This window comes from Pocillopora damicornis, chromosome 9 (genome assembly GCF_964200805.1).
Source record: "Pocillopora damicornis chromosome 9, jaPocDami1.2, whole genome shotgun sequence".
NCBI classification, from domain to species: Eukaryota; Metazoa; Cnidaria; class Anthozoa; order Scleractinia; family Pocilloporidae; genus Pocillopora; species Pocillopora damicornis.
The window spans coordinates 5,554,209-5,576,630 of NC_142678.1; the positions used below are offsets into that span (position 1 = coordinate 5,554,209).

The 22,422-nt window shown below is 37.6% G+C and overlaps 1 protein-coding gene across 8 annotated transcripts; it reads left to right on the forward strand.

Moving 5' to 3' along the window:
* Positions 1-497: 497 nt before the first annotated feature.
* LOC113668369 (integrin beta-1) lies at positions 498-20,891 on the forward strand. Of its 8 annotated transcripts, none has more exons than XM_089182047.1 (30): positions 700-827; positions 1,223-1,360; positions 1,947-2,008; positions 3,747-3,841; positions 4,149-4,259; positions 4,651-4,714; positions 5,581-5,712; positions 6,197-6,293; positions 6,816-6,918; positions 7,584-7,673; positions 8,447-8,533; positions 8,975-9,049; positions 9,645-9,749; positions 10,411-10,509; positions 10,908-10,981; positions 11,529-11,583; positions 11,678-11,730; positions 11,890-11,974; positions 12,674-12,744; positions 13,390-13,449; positions 14,471-14,542; positions 15,419-15,494; positions 15,847-15,937; positions 16,203-16,309; positions 17,107-17,199; positions 17,911-18,046; positions 18,283-18,390; positions 18,958-19,067; positions 19,479-19,535; positions 20,151-20,891. In XM_089182047.1, exons 3-30 carry the CDS (start codon positions 1,948-1,950, stop codon positions 20,214-20,216), a joined length of 2,433 nt encoding a protein of 810 aa, XP_089038173.1. In that variant the 5' UTR covers positions 700-827; positions 1,223-1,360; position 1,947; the 3' UTR covers positions 20,217-20,891. The 8 variants fall into 8 exon arrangements, with proteins under 8 accessions (XP_089038172.1, XP_089038176.1, XP_089038179.1 ...); XM_089182049.1 differs by having other exon boundaries at positions 706-827; positions 3,753-3,841; XM_089182046.1 differs by lacking the exon at positions 1,223-1,360 and having other exon boundaries at positions 498-827.
* Positions 20,892-22,422: the final 1,531 nt, after the last annotated feature.

Sequence of the window (22,422 nt, forward strand, 5' to 3'; positions counted from 1 at the left end):
CATGGCGGCACGAGCCAATCTCAATTTCTGGCTTGATAGTGACAGAAACAAATAGTACTGGCAGCTGGTTTATTTTAGAAACTTTAAATTGTTTTGAATTGTTTTCAGCAGCTTTGACGGTGACTAAGTAACAAACTCGTCTTAAGACAGTCAGAAGACAGAACAAAGAAAATCACAATAGATTTCTTACATCAATCTAATTTGGTTTAATCTCGTTGTCATATGATAAATCCTGTATTGAGCAAACCTTTTCCGGCAAACATGGCTTCATCTCGGTCGCTTTTCCTTTTGCGTTCGAGTAGAACTCGACCCCATTAACCCCGTCGCGTCCTTGTTGGTGACTGCGCAATGAAAAAACAAATAGAAATAAAGATAGACAAAATCCGACCCTCCTTACTTCACGGTTGGTCACTGACACATGTTTATCACAAACAAATGGTATAGTTTCTGTCAAAATCAATCATGTTACTAATTGGGCCCAGTTAAAACAAAAAAGCAAAACAACTTTGGTTTTCGTTTCGTTGAGACCGTTTCAACTTGCGTGAGCGATCGTGAGCTGGCGTTGCATACATAATTATATGCAGTCTTTCATAACTTTTATTTCTATGTCTTGTCGTTTTAGCGCGAAGGTACTTAACCGAAACCGTTATAAGGGAGGAGTGGGAGGAGGAGGTTTGTGGTCGAGTTGTGGAATGCTTTGCATGTGCAGTGCGTGACGACTCTTGGAGGGAATGGGAGATATTTGTGAGTTTCCGGCGTCTCTTTTAAATTCAGAAGACGTATCTGTCCGTCTGATTGAGTAGAAAAGTCGCCACGGGTTGCCACAGGTGAGACTTAAAAATCTGATAGCAATGTAGGGTCTTATTCGCCTTTTATGGTGCTGTTAAAATAGTCAGAGAGTGTGAATTTTATCGACATCAGAAAGTGGCCGTCTTGGGGTTTTGTGCTAGTCTTTGACATCCCTAATTCTTTCGCTTATAATCCTATTGCTTCGGCATTCATCTCTCTGTTTCACGCATTAGGTGTTCGCAATTCTATTAGTCCCTCATAAAAGGATTCTTTGATAGTTTTGTGAAGAATCGACGATTTATAAACATGTCAACAAGCCCTGCGGTGCGTAGCCCCTAAATGGACATCGCATTTAACTTGAACGTCGACTATGAACTAAGAAAAATATTTACAACTGTCATCAACATACTATGGTTTCACTTTTCTTCTGAAGCACCAGCTGCCTGTATATTTGATTTTGTAATTAACTGCTGAGGAGTTAATTTATTCACCCATCGCGTACCACAAAAGTCAATTCATACAGAAGTGTAATCCATTGATACAACGAACAAGGTGGGAGCGTGAAAATTAGGTAAGCTTTGTGCTGCCCGCGGAATCCAGTCTGTCTACGTGTAATTTTTCCGTCTAAAACAGCAGCTGTTTACACCAGAGAGTACTTGGAATACTCGTGAAACAAAGGCTACCTACTGACAAATCATGCAGACTTCTGTTTGCTGTTGTACGAGGTTACTTCTTACAGGTCTACGTCGTTGTAAGCTACATGTAGCAGTTTTGTTTTGACACAAATTTAACCCTTCAAGCACTGTTTTTTCTAAGGTTAATTTTCGTCACTTCACATGTCTTATGTTTGAGTAAAAGTACAGGCACTTAGGCTATTGAGTCGTGTCGAAGATGCAAAGGACGTGTGAATGGACGAATTTTTACACGCTTTATGCATTCACGTCGCGAAGACACAAGTGTGGTCATCATTGATAGTAATGTTTAATTTAGTTCTTTCGCATCAAGAATTACTACAGTGTTCATGCTAGCGTGAGTTTTACTTTTGGTATAATTTTAATACAGATAATGGGCAGTAATAAACTCACTCTGACAAACCAATTATTTGCGTCCGTCTGATGTGGAAGTTTCGAATCAGTATTCTTGTCTTCTTTTCACAGAATGAGTGCCCTCTCGATTCCTTTGTGTGTTTCGCTTTTGGGGCTTTTCTCTGGCGTTTGCGGTATGTTTTTTTCAATCCTTATTTCTCTGTGGTTATCCAAAGATATTTACATGTATGATCAAATTCGAGATAGATGAAATATTCGCTTTTTCGAATTCACAGCAAACATACACCGACACCTTTTCAATTCTTAGGGAATTGTGTTGGCGTAACCTTGTATCCTAGCTAAACGAAACAACGATTTTGCCTGCAGGCATACTTGCCAAAATTTCTTCGATTTGCATGCAAATTTATTGAAGCATTTGTTTGAAGGAAAAGGTCGATGTTTTCATTATTGTTTCAATTATGAAAATAGCGTGATCAGACAGCTGGTAGTAGTGACCAATAGTCGCAAGTTTTAGAAATTAATTTACTTAAAATAATTTAAAGCCAAATGATTTTCCGAAGGAAAGCGGCATCTTGTCTTGGTTTTAATCTAAAGAAGTTCTAAAGTATGTTTGAATCGTATTCTTCCTTAATTTCTCTACATGGGGTGGGGAAATACGAGTTTCCAACATTATGTATATTGTTCCACTCTCCAAAAAAAAAAAAAAATACGAAAAGAAATGTTTTGGTTTCAAATGTTCAATAATTACTATTACCACATTTTGTGAATTTTTACGCATGTTAAAACTCAGATTAATGAAAAGGATATTAGATAAGATTATACTAATGCCTAATATTTTAAGGTTACAAATTTAAGTTACTTTACTTGATTTGTCCAATTTTAGTTAACAAGCTGCACTAACATTCTTAATTTAAAGAGGTAAACATTAAATAATTTAGTGTTCTTTAACCCTTTAAACCCAAGGGGTGACCAGCATCTAATTTCTCCTTACCATATCACCCCTAAATCACACTTCAAGGTCAGGAGAATAAAGAAAATTATCACCAACAAAAGAAGCTCTTGATTGTTTAATAAATTCTCCTTGTCAGTACCTTTGGAAATATATAGAGAACATTATGGAGAATATGCATCCTGATGTTAGGGTGTAAAGCATTAATAGCTGTAAGACTTATTCTTATGCTTGATTGTCTTATCAAACTTTATGGTGATTTCATTCGTGATGATTTTATCAAGGATAATTCATTTACTTATTTGTACTCTTTGAATTGGTATCAATTTGTACAGGAAAAAAAGTGATATATTTCAGAACTAAGTAACACTTCAATTCCCCAGATCTGATTATTAATTCTTGCTTCTAGCTGCTACATATTTCCTTGTAAATTTGTTACAAGAATCTGGTGTTAGATAAAGATAACAACTTCTATCTGATGAGTTTGAGTATTCTCATTACCTGTTTTCTGGTTAATGTATAGATACTATGGGGAGAACTTACATGTCAATCACTTCTGGAACTTACATGGTTAACATCCATTTTGTGTCCTAAATTTGAGCACAATTTTGATTAATTGGTTAGAAGATTGTGAATTGTTCAGTTCTATCAGAAATCATTCTAAAACCATTGCCTTGGAGTTGTTCAAAATTTGTTACTCACTTTTTAAATTAACCTTTAACTCGCATAAGTGATTAACATGAAATTTCTCCCTAAAGCATCCATACATTATCCAGCAAACAGGTTATGATAGAGAATACTCAAAATTATTGGTTAGAAGTTTTTATCTTGATCTAACACCAAATTTTCTCAACTAAATTACAAGGAAATGTGTAGAAGCTAGGAGGGAGAATTATGGATCAGATCTGGAGAGAGACTCTTTTCTATCTTATTATTAACTGTGTGATACCTTTTTAAAAAAGTTGTAGGTGTTCGCATTGATTGTACAACAATAGAATCTTCATGTGGAGCCTGTATACAGAACATAGACCCACCATGTTCCTGGTGTGAGGATGCAGTAAGTGTCTCAGTTGTTATTATCCCTTACAGGGAGTATCCAAAGGGGTCTCTAAAGAGGAAAGGTGCTTACTTGGTTTTTAAATCTAATAACCAGATTTGTCTGATCCTTTTTTTGTATTTGTCTATGAATAATATCTGTAAACATTGTACATCAAAGTAAACTGTGTATTAACATACATAGTGGGTGTTAATTAAAAGTTTTTATTGGTTCTTTTGACTTTTATCCTAAACACATTCAGGAGAAAAATGGGATAAAATTGCAAATTTGTCAATGATCAGAAAGTGATTCTTGTTCCTTTTGACAGGAATATATGTGGTTGGAGCAGCCAAGAGCAAGGTGTGACAACATCAAGAATCATACTAGAAATGGCTGCAAGAAGATAGCAAATCCTAAATCTAATTATGTTACACATGAGGTAAGTAAAGCAGCTAGTAAGCTCCTCTTCTTGGTAACCTTTAAGTAAGTTAGTAAGGTATGGAGGAAAAACTGAAATCCAGTTTAGTCACATGTGTGCAGGTGGAATCAAATTGTGGCCTTACTGTCTGGGACTGTTTCTAATAAGCAAATTAGTAATTTTTGTGATAGGAAAAATCAAATTTTCTGTTTGACCAGACATTTATTGTTAAATTTTTCAAAGCAGATGAGCCACAAGTTCCTAAAAAGTTGTGCATACAAGACATTAGCTAAAAATGCTTGGTGTTTTTCCATAGTGTCCTTATCAGATTTTGTTAATTCTGTTTGGTCTAAAACCTTCCTACCCTATTGTGAATGTATGTGTCTAACTATTTTGTTTCAATTACTTCCAGAGTAAACCACTCAATGAAGATGTCAAAGTCACCCCTCAGAATTTAACTTTGTCACTAAGACCAGGTACCATTACATTGTAATAGTACTTTCTTATTAATGGCTGATTCATGGTGCTGTTACCTGTGATAGAGCAGGCATCAGGGTTAAATCTTACCCAGAAAATACAAACCCCTTGGCATGAAATTAGTGACTCAAGGCTCAATAGGTTTTCCTGATCAAAACCCTGTGGACACAAATCCAACATACAAACATTGTCTTTCTGTGGAAGCTACATTTAAATCAGGTTAAGCTTATTGTTACAGGGTTAGTGTGTGCTCAAAAACCTGTAAGGTCCTGGGATTTTATTTTGACATTTTCCAGGACTGGAAAGTCCTTGAAAAGGAATACAGGTCCTGGAAGGTCCCAGAAATCTGCTTAAATCAGGCAATAAAATTTTCAGAATCTGCATTATAAAAGACATATGTAGACTGTAAGGAGAATTGATTTTGAAATCTTGGAAATGAAAGAGTTTAAGGTGGAAGTTAGAGTCCTTGAAAAATCAATCTGACTAATTTTCAGAAAAGTCCTGGAAAAGTCCTTGAAATTTGTTTCTGAAAGGGGAACAAACCCTGTTATGACGTTTTGAGCAAGGTGTCTGCAGTATCTGATTGGGTGGCCTGTGGGAAAAGTAAAGACAACCAGAGCCATAGAATGACATGTTCCTTGATCAAAAGAAGCATATCCCTGGGAAAGAAGCATTTTAACGTCAAAGTGAAACTTGTGAGGCTCAATTCTTTTTTTACTTGGTTTCTTAATTGGTTATTTACCTAACTGTTTGCACTGGATTGAAGCTTGGCAACTATTTTTGCTGTCTTTTCAGAAAGCTCTGCTTGAGCCTGAAGCTGTGAGTCCTTCAGTATGAATAATAACTTGCAATCTTTTACAAACAGGTCAACCAGCAACTATTAAAGTGGATGTTAAGATGCCTGAAAATTATCCAGTAGATCTTTATTACCTAATGGATTTATCAGGCTCTATGGTAGAAGATCTTAAAAAGTTTCCAACTCTTGGCCAGCAGATAGGTACCTACCTATACAGCAACTTATGAACTAGTTGTTTGATATAAAGCACTCTGAGTATAGTGTGTGATGAGATTGTCTCGCTGAGGAGCGGTCTGAAAACCACTGTGATTGTTTTTCAGTTGCGAGTGGTTTGCTTCCATCTTTTACTAAATAAATGTAACTTATTTTTGCCAATACATGTACATTGACCCTGACAGTCAAATTTTATGAAGCAAAGCTCTAACATTTTATAGGCAAACTATTCCTCACACCACTTCTGACACTTCCTTCAGGTTGTGCAAACATCTTTGGTACCAACAACAATCCTTTTCAGGACTACAAGTGCCCCCTTTTTTCTCCAGGTTATACATGCACGCCACATGCCCAACCACTTATGCATGTTATCATAATTATATCTATTCAAATCACCCATGGTAGTGTGCCTCCCTGTAAATTTTCCCTCTTTTTAGTCAACTGTTACTTATTTCTTTTGTTCTCTTTACAGCTAAAGAAATGAAGAACATCACAAACAGATTCCGTCTTGGTTTTGGAGGATTTGTAGACAAGCCAGTAGCCCCTTACATTGACACTGCACCTGCAGCGTAAGAATTCTATTAAACTCAAGTTTGGCATTATTTTGCAGTCATAACCATTACCTTACCCTCTGAGCATATTATGTGCATTTCTGCAAAGTGGCCCATAACATAATTGATGGTAATGTACATGACAAAATTTTTGAGGTTGCATCCACAACTCCATTGCTCACATATTATGAAAAAGGGGCAGTAGTTGACATAGTAACAGGGGTTTCAAAATGTTTTGAAGAAGGCACCAGACTCTGTAAAAGTAGTTGACTATGAAAACTTTATTTAGGGCAAAAAGATAAGTTTTTTGACCAGAGTAACCAGCAACATGTCATCAAGTAACTGGTGGAACTCTGGCGGTTGCAGGCATGTTTTGAAACCCCGGTGTTAATTTCAAAGGGACTAAAATTGCAGCAGATGAGTCAAAGGTTGAGAGTAATACAGCTAAAGATGCTACCCTTTTCCTGTTTTCTCATTGGCTGTATTTTCTGCGTCAAGGTGTAGATACTTGCAGTAAGTAAATGTGCTTTTTTTCAACAGCTTAAAACATCCACTGGATGCAACTGCAGCAAACCCTGTCTCTGTTCCAACTTTTGGTTTTATCAATCAACTAAAATTGACTCCAAATTACTCTGAGTTTGAAGTAAGTGATTGCTAAATATTTGTGGATTAGATTTATTGCATTTTACAAAATATTACTCTACTTACAATACACTACAGGACTCAGGTACAATATGTCACTTAAAAATTTATTGAGAACACACTACTAACAAAGTTTAGTTTACAATAAACTTGATTACAGTAGATTACTTACTCTCGATTACTTACACTACCTACACAATACTCTACATTTACATTATTTTGTGACAGATTACACTACTTTCAATATGTTATGGTAAATTACGTACAGTATCTTACTAATAGTATATAGCAAAATTGTATGCTTTGCAATAAAATTTGACTTTTTTTGCTACTCTGCATATTGTTTGCATGAAACTGACAAAATGCTTGTGGGAGGGTGGGCTGGGGCTAGGGCTGCTAGGGATAGCACTGCAGTGGATTAGTAATCCAACAAGAATAAAGAGTATTTCTCCCTTTGACATCATGCTATAAAAACAAAGATAAGCCTTAGAAGCTGTTAGAGTCACTCCTGTGTCCATACCTTCTTTGTATTCATGCTGTAGATTGAAACTGTTTGAAGGATGAGTTTGTGTCTTGTGATTAGCTGACTACTTCCATCAGTTAACAGTTTTTAAAATTAATAGTATACTTTTTAATTTGGGGTTTTGGTGTTTCTTTGTTGATTAGAGTGCTGTTCAGCGAGTGAATATTTCAGGGAATATCGACAATCCTGAAGGAACTTTGGATGCACTGATGCAGATTGCAGTCTGTGGTTCGGTAAGACTGCTTTACATTGTAGATCTGTATAATGATCAAAGTCATTGATCAAGTCAGTTATGTCATAATCTTACGAGGAAATGTACAGAATATTGTTTGTTTGTAAGTAAATTTGACATTATAGGGAACTATTAATTTTTATTGTCTACATCATTCAGTATTAGTGTGGTACCTTTCAAAAACATCAATAGAGGCCAGTCCTAGTACAGCACTCAGCAACCCTCTGAGCCCTTAGAGTGATTAGCATCTAATTTCTTCCTACCATATCATCCCTGAATAATATCACATTAACCCTTTAACACCCAAGATCTTATTAGTAATTCTCCTCACTGTCTGTGATACAATTCTTATGATGTAAATTTGGAGAATTTGGTATTGGATTAACTAATAATCCCCTAGTTGATATTATACTTTATTCTCGTCACTTCTATGCTTGATATTGTATTGATATTGTAAGGAGAAATTCTCTTTGAGTCACTCATGGGAGGTAAAGGGTTAAGGTCATGTGAATAAAGGAAATGACTATCAATTAAAGAAACTCTTGATTGTTAAACAAATTCTCCTTGTCAGCACCTTAGGAAATGTATAGAGAACAGTATGGAGAATATGCATACTGATGTTACCAGTTAGATGCAAGGGGTTAAAACAGAACCTAAAAAACTACCCATCATGGCTGCACAGTTTGGGTACTGCAAGCATGCTTATGTCATTAGTTTGAAGAAAAAATGCAAACTGATTAAATTTGATTTGATTTTTGTTTAATTTCCATTCAGAAAATTGGTTGGACAGACAAGCAGTCAGCCAGGAGATTGGTTATTGTAATAACAGATGCTAATTATCATTTTGCTGGTGATGGTTTGGTGGGTTTCCAGATATCATAGATACTTTTCTTTTAGCTGAATTTGATTGATGTTAGTGTCCAGTAGAGAGAGAGAGGTGGCCACAGTATAGTGGGGCCAAAATGGGAATAGGAGAGTTGTAGGTACATGTATTGTAGTTATGCTTTCCAGCAGATGGGTAAATTTAGCAATTATCTCAGTTTGAGATTTGACTTTTATTTAACTCCAACAAAAAATTTTCCTTCTTGAATCAAATTTACTTGAAGACTTTCATTCCATAAGGTCTTAAAGTTAGAGAATATCACAATATGATCTATTGGTGAGAGCTATTTGTTCAAGCTTTTGTTGAGATGATACAATTAATTTAGACTAGTCATGGAGTGAGGAAAAAAATAGGATGGATTATAAACAGATGTATGTCAAATTTTGTAACTTTTGGTGTCTTTTTCTTTTTGGATACAGCTTGGTGGAATTATCATACCAAATGATGGTCACTGTCATACAGAACATGGCAAGTACATGGCCTCAACAACAATGGTGAACCACTAGTTCTTTGTTTACAAAGATTTTCTGTAACAAGTGCTGAATAGTTTCTTGCTAGTAAAGGAGGGCAGGTTCTGATTTCCATCTTTGGCCTTCACTCTCCAGCTCACTTGCAAGAGTGACTGGAAAATAATTACTATAACTACTTACAATATCAGTACATTTTCACTAAGAAAGCTGTTGAGGAGAAAGAAGAATATCAAATAAAGGATGTAATGCTTGTTTTAATGCTAGAGTCTAAGAGCAAAACTTTTGATGAATTTTTGGTATACTTTGACCCTTTAACTCCCATGAGTGACCAAGACAGAATTTCTCCTTAAATCATTAATACAATGTCAGGCAGACAAGTAATGAGAATAAAGAAATATATCAATTAAAGGATAATTAGTTGATCCAATACTAAATTCTCTGAACTAACATTATTAGAATTGTATGGTTGACAGTAAGGAGAATAACAAATTTGAACTGGGAGTTAAAGGGTTAAGGAGAATTTAGAGGGGTAGTTGCCAGTAGGACCAGCATGTTCAGTCATACTGTGAAATATTTGGCTGTTTATTTTTTGTTTATCAATACATATTTCATTGCACAGGACTACCCGTCTCCAGGATTTCTCAAACAGAAATTGATTGAGGAGCAAGTGTCACCAATCTTTGCAATCAATAAAACAAAAGTGCATGTGTATGAACAGTACAAGGTATGTGTGTTTAAGTGATTATATCCAAATTTCAGATGTTAGAATTGAAGTGGCAGTAAGAACCTAGAATCAATTTGACAACAACAAAAAAAATCTAAAATTATGTCAAGTTGGTCTATTAAACTGTGCTATGCAATAAGTTAACTTCTAATAGGGCAACATAGTTGTCAGGTAAATCTGAGCATTCTAATCGGTTGTTATTGCTATTTATACAGAAATAGTCATAAACTGTGTATTATTGTTCGCAAAAGCTGGCAAATTCAAAATAAACAAGTTTAGTCTAAGTACCTTATAATAAACTATTTACTAACCTCATGTGCTTGAGCTGTACTGGGGAACATTAAACCTTGGCTGTTTTTGTATGGATAAAGGGGTTAAGTTTTTAAAGAAAATGTGTTATTGCATCGGTGGGAGTGTATAACAGGGTAATTTAGTATTTTCAACTGAGTTGATAACGTAAATTGGCCATCGTACAAAGCTTAAAAGCTGACGTTTCAAATGTAAGCACTTCGTCAGAGTGATAATTGTTTTTGTTTTTGTATGGACCTCACTTTGCTTAGTCCGTGCAGCCCCAACTTCAGGTCAATATTCCCAGTGCAGCCCACATGCTCAGTTGGAAAAGAGTTATTATTACTTAATACCTTAACGTATCATTTCATAGGAACTAGTTGACTTCTTTGGCAAAGAGTCTGGAGCTGTGGTTGATTTACTGAGTGAAGACTCCTCTAACATAGTGGAGCTTATCCGAGAAGCTTATGAGGTGAGTTTCATTTCATTTTTCCCTAAATTTAAAGGCACCAAATACTATAAATATTATGGACATATTTATTACTCTTAATTCTTTTCTTCACTTTTCATTCCGTCTAAATCTCCACCATCTCCTCCATGATTTTTTGCCTCTTTATGCCACGTTAATAGAACTCTCACCTACTACTTCATCTGATACCATTCCTCCTCTAGCTCTACACTTTGCTGCAGTTAGGATGACTCTGTTTAGCTTCAAAATCGTGACAGCTGTCTTAAGGGGACATATACTTCCTTGAAGACACTGTTTAACAATGTGTGATAATTTGATCCTAGTGCAGGTGAAATGTAATTCTTAGGAGTACCAGTAACTACAATTTACCCAAACTGCTCTTACTACCCTCTTGTTTGAAGACAATTGCCCAAACACAGACAATACGCGACACAGCGCCAGAGGGCGTGAGGGTTAATTACACAGCTTACTGTCCGTAAGTGATCAACTTCGGTTCCTTTTGTTGTTAATTAAGTGTAGTATTAAAGCTAGAGTTGATTGCTTAATAGCAAACTTCAGCGTGGAAAACGGGTGTCATCGACAACCCAAGTGGACTTTATCAAGTGAAACAGCTTGATTAATTGCAACTTGTGAACGTGTGGTTGGGAAACCTTTGGCAGTAGAAGACCAAACCGCTAATTTCTGAAATTCGCAAACCCTACTTTAAGCGCAATGCACAAGGAGTTTCTTTTAACATTCCAAAAGGAATCTGGGAAGATTTTTGGCGAAGACAAAACGCGATATCATATCAGCCTGAATTTTTTCTTGTTCATAAGTACTTGACACTTCTTTATTGCGTGAATTTTATTGGTCAAATGATATTGAGAGTCTTAAGAATCGCGTGAAACTTGTGAAGCATTGAATTTTAACTAGAGTTAATTTTTCATGTGCTTGATGAGCATCTGAGCATTTAGCAAACAGTAAAAGTTGTTTAAGCTGGATTACTTAATGTCGTTTTAAGCAGACTCTTTATTTATTTGTAGTGATGGAGTACAAGTTGGGTCCAGGACATGTGCTAATGTCCAGATTGGACAGAAGGTCAGCTATCACAACACATCAAATCACCAATTAACTTAACAGTAATAAACAAAATATTTTTATGGAAGGAAAACAATCTCTTATGTTATTTTAGGTGTCATTTGAGGTCTCAGTTACCATTGAAGACTGTAATCTGAAGGAAAAGAGGTAGGTGTATCATCTTTCTTGAATCAGAATGATCTTTGAACTGAATTTACCCTAGCCACTGCTATCTTTGTGCTTTAGTAGTCCAATTTTTTGGTAGATTAGATTAATTAATATTTGCTTTTGAATAATTAATTTTTCTCTTTCTGTCTTTCATCACAGTTTTTCTCTGGTCACACCATTTGGAAATGTGGATATAAATTTGGATTTTATTTGTAGCTGCCAGTGTGAGAAAGATGAGAATGCAGTAAGTCGCCTCTAACATTTTGAATTTTTTAATCAAAATATTGATAATGTAGCATCCTGTCCTTTAGAAATACACAAACTCTAGGTTTCTTGGTGCTACATGCAGAAACCGCGGATGTGTGCTGGTAGTTTGGGGCCACTCAGCTCTGATATGTAACCTTTAAAAAAGAAAAAAAAACCGGACGTGCAGAAGGGATGCTCTTCCATTAGAGGTGTCTGCCCAGTGGTGTGGCATCCATTTATACCTCAAGGCAGACGTTGTTGGAATAAAGGGAAGTTCCTTATCCAAGAGCTCAGCACAGCGCTTCTAATGGGGGCTTTTCAGAACTCAGTCTTGTGGTTGATGTACTGTGTTAGTTAAGAATCATGTGCGCGCTTGATCCCTATAACAGTCAAGTTGAAGAGGACATGGGGTCATTGCGCATCTGAACTTTCTGTAGCAGGAGGCAACAAAGACTGTTTTCTCTTTCTGAATGGAATACTGGTTCGCCATTGCTCGCCCCTTTGAGAGGTACCCATATACACTCCTGAATTATTTTAAGTAAAGCACCTGGCCCATGATTTCAACAAACAGACTCGCCTTGGGCTCAAACTCAGACCTCTCAATTTATATTCCAGCGCGCTCATTACTGTCTACCGCTTCTCGCAAAGACCCCTGGGGAGACTATAGTAAAATGAATACATTTGTATCTTCTTGCAGGAAGAATCAAGCCCTTTCTGCTCTGGAAATGGCACACTAACTTGTGGACAGTGTAAATGTGACAAAGATTGGTAAGACTAAAGTGACATGTATTCACCGATCTGTAAGATAAGTTGGACAAGTTAATGAAATAATTCACCTTCTTTGGGCAAACATGAAATACAGTATATTACATGGCCCTCCGTAGATACGAATTTCATCTCCGATTGTTAATAACATTTCTCACGCTCAAGTGAAGCGATCTTGTTTTAGATGTCTTCAACGCAGAAAGATAAATTCGAATCCACAAGCAGAAGTGTAGTGTTCTGTTTATTATATATATATTAAATTTGTTAGATAATTAACAATTTTGCTACTCATTTAAGACCTAGAGTCCATACATCATTTATTTCCTGGGGGATGGGTGGAATGGTTGAAGAGTTTTGGTGGATGACATGGTTTTCAGTAGGAATGAAGGGAGGACAAACGGAGAATTAAGGGGAGGGGAGGGGGAGAAAATGGGATATTTCTTTCATCTGATTCACCCCCACTCCCCTTCGCCGCTCTTCACACCCTTAGGAGCACAATCGAAATCCTTCTCCTCACCCCCTTCCCCAGGCGATAAATGTAACCGGTTTCTTATGCACAGATTCTTCTCTTCTCTTTCATTCATTCCCAAAACTGGTGTCATTGTAAGGTTTCATTAATTTTCACATGATTACTATTGGTCTTCGTAGGGCTGGACGAAAATGCCAGTGCCGAGATGAAACTAAAAGTTCTCCAGAACATTGTATTAGGTATGGTTTGAGTACAAGCTTTGCGTATTATTATCTTTGTCTATAGGTTCCACCGATGACGTTAAAGCACAGATTTTTTTCGCTTCAGGTCTTTCACAAAATTTTGTACTTTTGTATTTGTTGTTCTGTTTATTTTGTTTTGTTTTGATTTTACTTTCCTTCGCTATTTTTTTCCTTTGTTGTCATAAGTTTTTTTACTTTTATTTTACAAGCGTTTAGAGATGTTAGAACCATTTGTAAATTGGTATTTTTTTTCTCGAGTTTAAACTTGAAATACTACTTAAACTCTCAATGATTTAACATTTGTTATCATGACAGAAGTTGACCATGATTTTCATTTGATATCATTTCATGAATTTGATTGTCTGAACTTAATATATTCATATTAGGTTTGTCATTGCAATACTTAAAAATTGTAGAAGTTTAAATGTTATAGTTAAACTCGCAATTAATTAAAATAACAAACAGTTTGTTTTAAGTTAGCTGAAAAAATGATAACGATAATTTTGGAGAAATTTCTAACAGACTTGCATTAAACATGGCTCCGAATAATACTATACTTAAATGTGACCTTCTCTCTTTTCACAGTTTTCTGAAAGAGACTTGTTATCTAATAATATTATGTTCCTTGATAGAGCTTTTCGATTGGGTGTCGTAAAGCAAAAGCCAAAGTAATCACATTGGCCAATCAGAAGAAAGGAGAACAATTAAGGGCCAATGAGAACTCAAAGTAAAAAAGCGGGAACTAAAGCGCGGGAAAAAGCGGGAACTAAAGCGTGAGAAAACGCGGGCAACCAATTCGTGATTGGTGTTAGGATAGAGTTGTGCGAGTTTTCTGGACCAATCACAGAGCAAAATACAGCAAAACGACCGCAATTTCGGATTACATCTGACACTTGATTGAAAATTTCTTTATTTTCAAGATTGTAAACTTAGCTCCTTGATGCTATAAATACTTTAAAAATTTGCGTTAGTATGTGGAGAAAAAACTAATTTCAGATCTCATTGCCTGTGTGTAAAGAATCTCTAGATCGAATCAAACTGCTTTGTTAAGGTTACAAGAAATGGTTCGTAATCGCAACTTTACGGCAAAGTAAGTATTAAGATAACTTTTAACAACTTCCGTATCAATTAAATAAAATAACGAGGATTTAAAGTAATGAACCTGTAATCTATTTCTGTTCAGTGAATGATCGGTGAATGGAGGCATCGATCGTTTAAATCAAATTTCAGGCGAAAAAAATTATTCTTAGTTAACAAGTTAACAAGTTGTTGAATGATTATATTTTAAACTCATGGATTTTTGGTAATTCTGTGTCGACTTAAACCCTTTAAATTCTACAATTTAACGTACACAACTTTCTACTAAGATCATAGTGGTTGTTTAGTTCTACGCTATTAAAAAATTGAGACCTTTTAAATGTAACCCTCTGGACTGAAACTTAACTCAACGAAAATCATTTGAGGTACTTACAAACAGCGGTCTTGACAAGTAAAGTAAGTAAAGTGACTCTAAAACAGTAGAGCTTAGAAGGATTGCCTAACTGAAAGGAAAAAATGAGTAGTTAAAAAAACAAGTTTTGCATCAGTTCTCTCTCTCTCTCTTTTTAAAGGAAGACTGTGAGTTGACCAATACCCAATTCCCAAGTTCTTCTCAATGTGCCCACGAACGTTCTAAAAATTCCGCTTGTTACTTCGTTCCAAATTTGACCTCTTTATTTTATGGCACTCAGACCGCGTCCCTGAGTGTTAACTTATGGCATTATGTCCCTATAATCCTACCTTATCTCAAACACCTGGCATTTCAAGCCCTGATATCCCGAAGTGTTTCCACCTGGAGTCCCCTGAGTCCTCTTCGGGAGGTGTGAAGTGAAGGGTTAAAGATAAATTCATGCTTCTAACTTCACAGGCTGTTCCTCAGTCGTTCCACTGTAAAGGTGCATCAACTGTGAAATTTGTGTTTCCCCAGGGACAATTCATCGGATGCTGAGGTGTGCAGTGGACTGGGAACCTGCCTGTGCGGAGACTGCCAATGTGATAAGGGGGTAAGGCAGGGTAGGGGTGGATTGTGCAAGACGTGCGGGGAGGGAAGGGGTGTATTGTGTAACAGATGAGGGGAGGGGTGGATTGTGTAACAGATGAGGGGAAGGGTGGATTGTGTAAGAGGGGCGGAGTGGATTGCGTAAGAGGTGAGGGAAAGGGTGGAGTGTGGAAAAGGTGAGGGAAAGGGTGGCTTGTATAAGACGGGAGGGGTGGATTGTTTAAGAGGTGCAGGGAGGGGAGGGGTTGAGTGACTTGTGTAAGAGGTGAGAGGGGGGTGGATTGCGAAGAAGGTGATGTAAGAGGGAAAAGTCCTTGGTTCTAATAAGCTGATTGATCATGTATTTTGAATTTCAGTCTCGCCCTGGTGAAATCATTAACGGTAAATACTGTGAGTGTAGCAACATGGATTGTCCTTCAGATCGAGACACTGATCTGATCTGTGGAGGTAAGAATAAGTTGTATTTGATATTGATCAGCGCACGGAAAGAAGTTTCGCGCGCCTCACTCCCGGAGTTCCACGTAGAAGGTCAGAGGATGGGGTCCTTGTGGCAAAGTCAGGTTTTTGCTTTGTCCCATGCTCGTGAAAAATGAACGACATCTTTCTTTATTTAAGAGAAAACTTTCTGGGGAGAAAGATGCTTTATTTGGGTACTTTTTTAATTTTCATGATCCGCCGACTCTTTTAACTCATGTGTTGTTGTTTTTGTTAGGTCCTGATCATGGCCAGTGCGTGTGTGGGAATTGTAGTTGTAACGGAAACTGGACAGGCCCATCTTGCAGCTGTACGACCAGCACTGAGGGATGTATGAAGGATGGGGTGAGTCACATGGTAGCTTAATTGATCGAGGCTCAATGGTAAATTAAGCGGCGAAGAAGAGAGAAATGGCAAATCTCTTCGTTGCTTTGACGAATTCTTTGTACAAACGTAAATTTCTGGTAGTAACATTGGGGACCTCGAGCAAAACACGAAAGTGGCGGATATAATTTTGTGTGCGTAGCGTCTACGACATGAGCAACTATGTGGCTAAGAGACAGACATGACAACATATCCTAAAGTTGATGTTACCCTTTTTTTTTTCGGTTTTGCACCCGTGCGTCGTTATGTTTGTATGTTGTTTCAAGATTATTTGACAAAACGTGTTGTATCTTGCCATGCTGTTGTTGGTGTGGAAGACAGAGTAAACTTCGCTCTCTTTCCTTTGGTTTATTACCCCAGAATCTGTCACTGCTTTTCTCAGGAATAAATTCTAGAAGGAACCTTTTAGTAATGGGCTCCTGATTCCAGGCGATATTTCCCATGGTAGCCTGCGAACAGGCCCTCGTTGTTAGTGCTTCAGCACGAGCGTTTCTTAGCCCGCGGGAAAGTATGACGCCTTGAGTAACGCAAGCCGGCTAAAGGTCTGGAAGAGGTTTGGGTTCGAGCACTCATAACCGGGCGGAGAAACTAGCGTCCTGCAATGTTTATGTTCAGGGCCTGCTAGTGCTTGTAGCCTTTCTCCAATGGGGATGACCCAATCTTGCCTCTTACTGACTTGGAAGTAGAGTCATTCCATCACTCCTTTAAGTTACATCCTAGTCAATGGGTAAATCACGCAATTTCTGTCTTTGTTTCAGGTGCTTTGTAATGGTTATGGCTCCTGCCAGTGCGGTACCTGTGTATGTAACGGATCCACTGTGTACAGGGGAAAGTACTGTGATGAATGTCCGGTGAGTATTCTCTATAGTCAGAGAGACAAATTGTGCATTCCTTACAAGACAGTATCTTTTTAAACGTCCAATGCGCATGTCAGAAGGAGCGTTCTGGTTTATCCATTGTGTAAAACTTCGTCATTTACTTTACGGATCGATATTTCTATCCTTAAAATATTCGCATATACCTTTTTTTTCCTCCCTCTTTTGGTGTTTTTCTCTAATGAAACTTTGTTTCATTTTGTAGTCTTCTTATTGGATATAGGAGATGATGTTGCGCATGTGTAAAAACAACTCAAATTCCCTTCAAACTTCCACAGTAATTAACTTAGAAGGATTTTGTCGCAATTAGAACTAGTTCACCTTACTCACGACCAGTTATAAGTGTTTTAAGGGCCATTTATTTTTTATGCAACGCACGTCGTTCCTTGTTGTATGAATTTGGTATTAATTGGAATAAGGCTGAGCTTAGCTCCTGTGCGCGAAGCGGGGTAGCGGAGCCTCTGTACTTAGCAGAATGTCAGTGGTATTCTATTAAGTCTAACAAATTAGTTTGTAACGTCCTGTCCTTACTTCGTTTGGTATTATCAACTGAGTTGATAACGTAAATTGGCCATTGTTGGGAGTTTCAAAGTTGACCTTTCGAGCGTTACTCTCAAGAATCTGTATGAGAAAGAGTATCAGTGTTCCGATAAATAAACATCCCCCATCCTCTTACCTTTTTTCTAGAGCTGTGCTGGAAAGTGTTCTCTGAACAAAGACTGTGTGCAGTGTTTGGCGTTCAAGAGTGGCGCAATCAAAGCCGAGGACTGCAGTACTCGCTGCAAAGATTTCAAGATCAGTCAAGTCGATGAACTTTCTCCTGGTAAGAGTTAACCCTTTACACCTTAACATCAGTATGCATATTCTCCACACTGTTCTCTATACATTTCCTTGGTGCAGACAAGAGAGTTTAGTTTCGACTTCGGTATCTCAATGATTTGATTTAAGATTTCTCTTCACTTCTGAGGCTCTACTGGCTGAGGCAATAGAGCATATTCTCACGTAGTTCCAATCATTATTTTGACGAACGAGATCGTTTTTTGTCGTATTGTTCAACAGAAATGGGAGAAAGGTGCACATTTAAGGACGATGATGACTGTTCGTTCAGCTTCAGCTACAAAGAGAACCCTGGCAAGGATGTGCTTATATCCGTCCAGAAGGAGAAAGGTACAGTGGTGGTCTCGCGAAATATATGCCCAGACATTGTGTATACCCAAACTCGGACTCCAACGTTATGGAGGAGTATATTTGGATGCTTGTAGCTTTTTCGTGTTTAGGTCCATGAGTTATACGTTAACTAAAATTATCGAATCAGTGCTTGATACGATTGGTTGAGAGGGATACGGAGCGGAGTAAAGCAAAACCAGTGCAATCCCGCTTTCCTTCAGTAATAACCAACATGAAAAAAATTACGCGCTTCTGATTGGCTGAAAACGAGTGTATTCTCTGTTAACGCGTGTGCAAAGTTGTAACATTCTGTGATGTTTTTCCAAGTACATTATTAAAAAGTAATAACGTGATTTCTCAAAAAAAAAAAAAAATTGCACTCGCTCTACGGGCGTGTGTAATTTTGTTGTCTTTGAAAAATTAACTCGTGCTTATTTACACCAAATTGCACGCGAAATCATGTTATTACCTACATTTAAATTCTCAATTGTTAAAATTCTCTAAGGTTAAACCACAGCATTTGTTCACACACCAGTTCCTTCAGCTTGTTTTTCCTTCTTTCGCAAGTTTGTCCCAAGGAAGCCGAAGCACTTGCTGTTATACTGGGTGTTGTCGGAGGAGTACTGGGTGTGGGTCTAGCTCTGCTCCTTATATGGAAATTGCTCGCTACGATCCAGGTATGAAGACTACTCCCAAGTTTAGGCGCCTTGATGTAAGGCTGTCAGTCTCGACGGAGACAACGCGTTAGTCTTTTGCAAGAGAATAGAAAGTGGCCCATTTTCGGCGTTGTTAAGTAAATGTAGATCTCTAAACAGATATGTTATTTTTCAGTGCCATTTCCGTTTTGGGACCTTTTTCTCGAGTTTTGCATCTCGACGTATTTATCCTAATTTTTTTTTTAAGTTTGTCATCTGCAGTCTGTTCTAATCTTCTTCATCCACTTCTATCAGTCTTGTTCCTTCTTGGTTTATGATTGCCTCTCATGCGTTTTCTATCATAGCAAGCTGAAATATATGTAAACCCCTTTTTGCTGAAGGTAGAGTTACACTCGAGTTAGCTCCTTACATACCTGAACTTTGATTTTGCAGGACCGACGAGAATTCGCCAAGTTTGAGAAAGAAAGACAGAATGCCCAGTGGGACACAGTAAGTTTAATTTATTTTTTTGTTCACCTAGTGACCATTCAAACATGTGATTAAGCATCCGTTTTATTTTCGAAGAAATCAATGTCGAAGAGGCAGGTTTGAATCCATAAAAAAGCCCTATTTTGTGGTATTTTAGTTTTGAATGATTTTGTCATCAGCATGAGGTCACTTCGTGTTTCCTGCTTTGGTATATCTCACGATAGCAATTGGCAAAGGGCATCAATCTTTATTTACAATCATAAAGGGGGTAAGTTTCTAAGGAAACTGTGGTACTGCGTCGGTGGGAGAATAGAACAGGGTAATTTAGTATTATCAACTGAGTTGAAAACGTAAATTGGCCACCGTAAAGAGTTTAAAGGCTGAAGTTTCGAGCGTTAGCCGTTCGTCAGAGCGAAACGTCAGCCTTTAAACTCGAAACGTCAGCTGTTAACCTCTTTATTGGCAATCTGTTCATTTGACCTTTGAAGGGAAACAATGGCGAGGAGCGTTTAATACAGAACCCTTCGAGCGAAATTATTCTGACACCCCCTCCCCCCTTGGAATTCCGATGGGTCACCCGTAGGGAATCCTTTAGTCCTCATAAGCGCAATTTCAGACTTTTCCTTTGCTTTACAGGGAGAGAATCCAATCTTCAAGCAGGCGACCACTACTTTCCAAAATCCCACTTATGGGGGAAAATGAGAGAAGAAAACCTCAGTTATGGAGAGGAAAACTTTAGCTGTGAATATCTTAATATGGGAGGAATGTTTTTACGATCGGCTGCCTTTATTTTATGTTTGATGGATTGACGAAGGCCCTCCTGATTGAAGGGTAAAATAAAGATCTAATGCATGCGCACAAGTTCCCTCTTGTAGACAGTACCATCTGGGTTCATCCTTTGCGCATGCCTAGTGCCTAAGTTCTTGAAATTCTAAGGTTGTGAGTTTAGTTTGGAGTTGTAGAAAGTATACTGACGATAAAAATTTTCAAGTAAATTTTGTCTTTAAGATAAATTTTAAACTCAAAGTGGCCAAGTGCTTACCTTTGGCAGTGCTTTATTTATTACTGTTATTTTGATACGGAAACAGTTTGTCTCGATATTTCAATTTTGTTATCTGAAGTTTGGAAGTACATTTTACTAAGCTATTTTTGTATTCGTTTTCTTAACAATATTTTTTAGTACTATTGGCTCGCCTCCTAATTATTGTTGTTCTTGTAGATGTTGTGAGTTTTGCTTTTTGTTTGTTTGTTTATTTGTTCGTTTGTTTATTTTATAAGGTTTTTTACATTTTCAAACTTTGTTGAAACTTAAACTGGCAATTAAATTTTTGCCTACTCAGCTTCATCTGATGTAATTAAATGTCGGTTGATATTCCCGCTCTGTGTTCTTTTCGTTATAAGTTGTGGTGTGGAGAGGACTCATCAACCTTCTTAACGATTGTTCCAATGTATTCTGTATCTCGTCCTTAAAACAAAGGAACACACGAGGAACATCAACCCCACCCCTACCCCCTTACCCCCTCTCCCCCATACGGTTCCCGATGTCCAGCGGACAGCGACAAGAAACCCATGCGCAAACTGAGCGGTACCGGAATGAGCTCGCGCAGGAGTTACATACGCCACCCAACACGAATCGCGACGTTTTCCTGCATGAAAGCGTAAAAGCTGGGCAAAGTGCGTACTTGGATCCAAATATCTCACGCTTTCTTAACGATACTTTCCTGTGTTTAACCACGAACGAGGAATTTGCTTCTTAAATTGTAATGCTTATATTGCATTTCGGTGAGAAAAAACAAATACTTTTGGAAGCTGACGACTTTTTTTACTTAATACATTACTAGTATAAAACCATAAGCTTTCTAATCTGATTGGCTACGCTACTCGTCATCTATTTCGTGAGAGTTTTAACAGTTTGTGGCTGTAAACAAAATAATTTGAAAACATACGCTCAGCGCTAGAGCAGAAATATAGACATGCAATGCATAATTACCTAAAAAGAAGGATAAACAGCTAAGTACTCACTCTTGGTGCAACTTGCTCGCCCCGTGCACACCTTTGCTCACCTGACAACGCTTAAACCAGTGCTACAAACTAAGCAAAAATGATGCATCAACAAGTTCGGCCGCTAACGATTTACCAGTGTTAGTTTTTGCACAAATAGAAGTACTTCAACCGATAAAAAGACAGATAAAGCTCGGATGATTAACAGAATTTATTGTCCTTCTTATAAATAAAGGAGGTAAGTTTCTAAAGAAACTGTGGTGCTGCGTTGGTTGGAGAATACAACAGTGTAATTTAATGTTATCAACTGAGTTAAAAACGTAAATTGGCCACCGTAAAGAGTTTAAAGATTGACGTTTCGAGCGTTATCCCTTCCCATTGCTCATTTACGTTTTCAACTTAGTTGATAACACTAAATTACCCCGTCCTTCATAATTTGATATTATGGTGCAGGGGGAGGTTGTCACAAAAACTTATAATCAGTTACCAGTGGTGGATCCAGACCTTGAGCTACGGGGGAGGGGAGGGGAGGGGGCGGAAGAGCGGCTTTTCCTCTTTCTGCAATTCCCTTATTTTGTTACCCTAAATAAAGGGGGTCCAGTCCCCCCTGGGCCCTCTCTACTACGGCACTGGTTACAACTTGTACTATTTTTAAATAGGACCGCTTGTATCGAACATACGGCAAATTTTCACACGGCCCAGCTCATTAGATTTTCGAAGTTTATGAAACATAACGCAATCGAGTCCGGTTTTTTTTTTTTTAGCTTTCTTTTAAAAGTCCTCCCATTTGCTTAATGCGGCATATTCTACATCTCATTAATTGCAGATACAAGCTCACAAACCTACCATGTCATTTTCAAGAAGGAATCTCACCCTGTTGAATGCCGTATAAAAGCGTTTAGAAAAT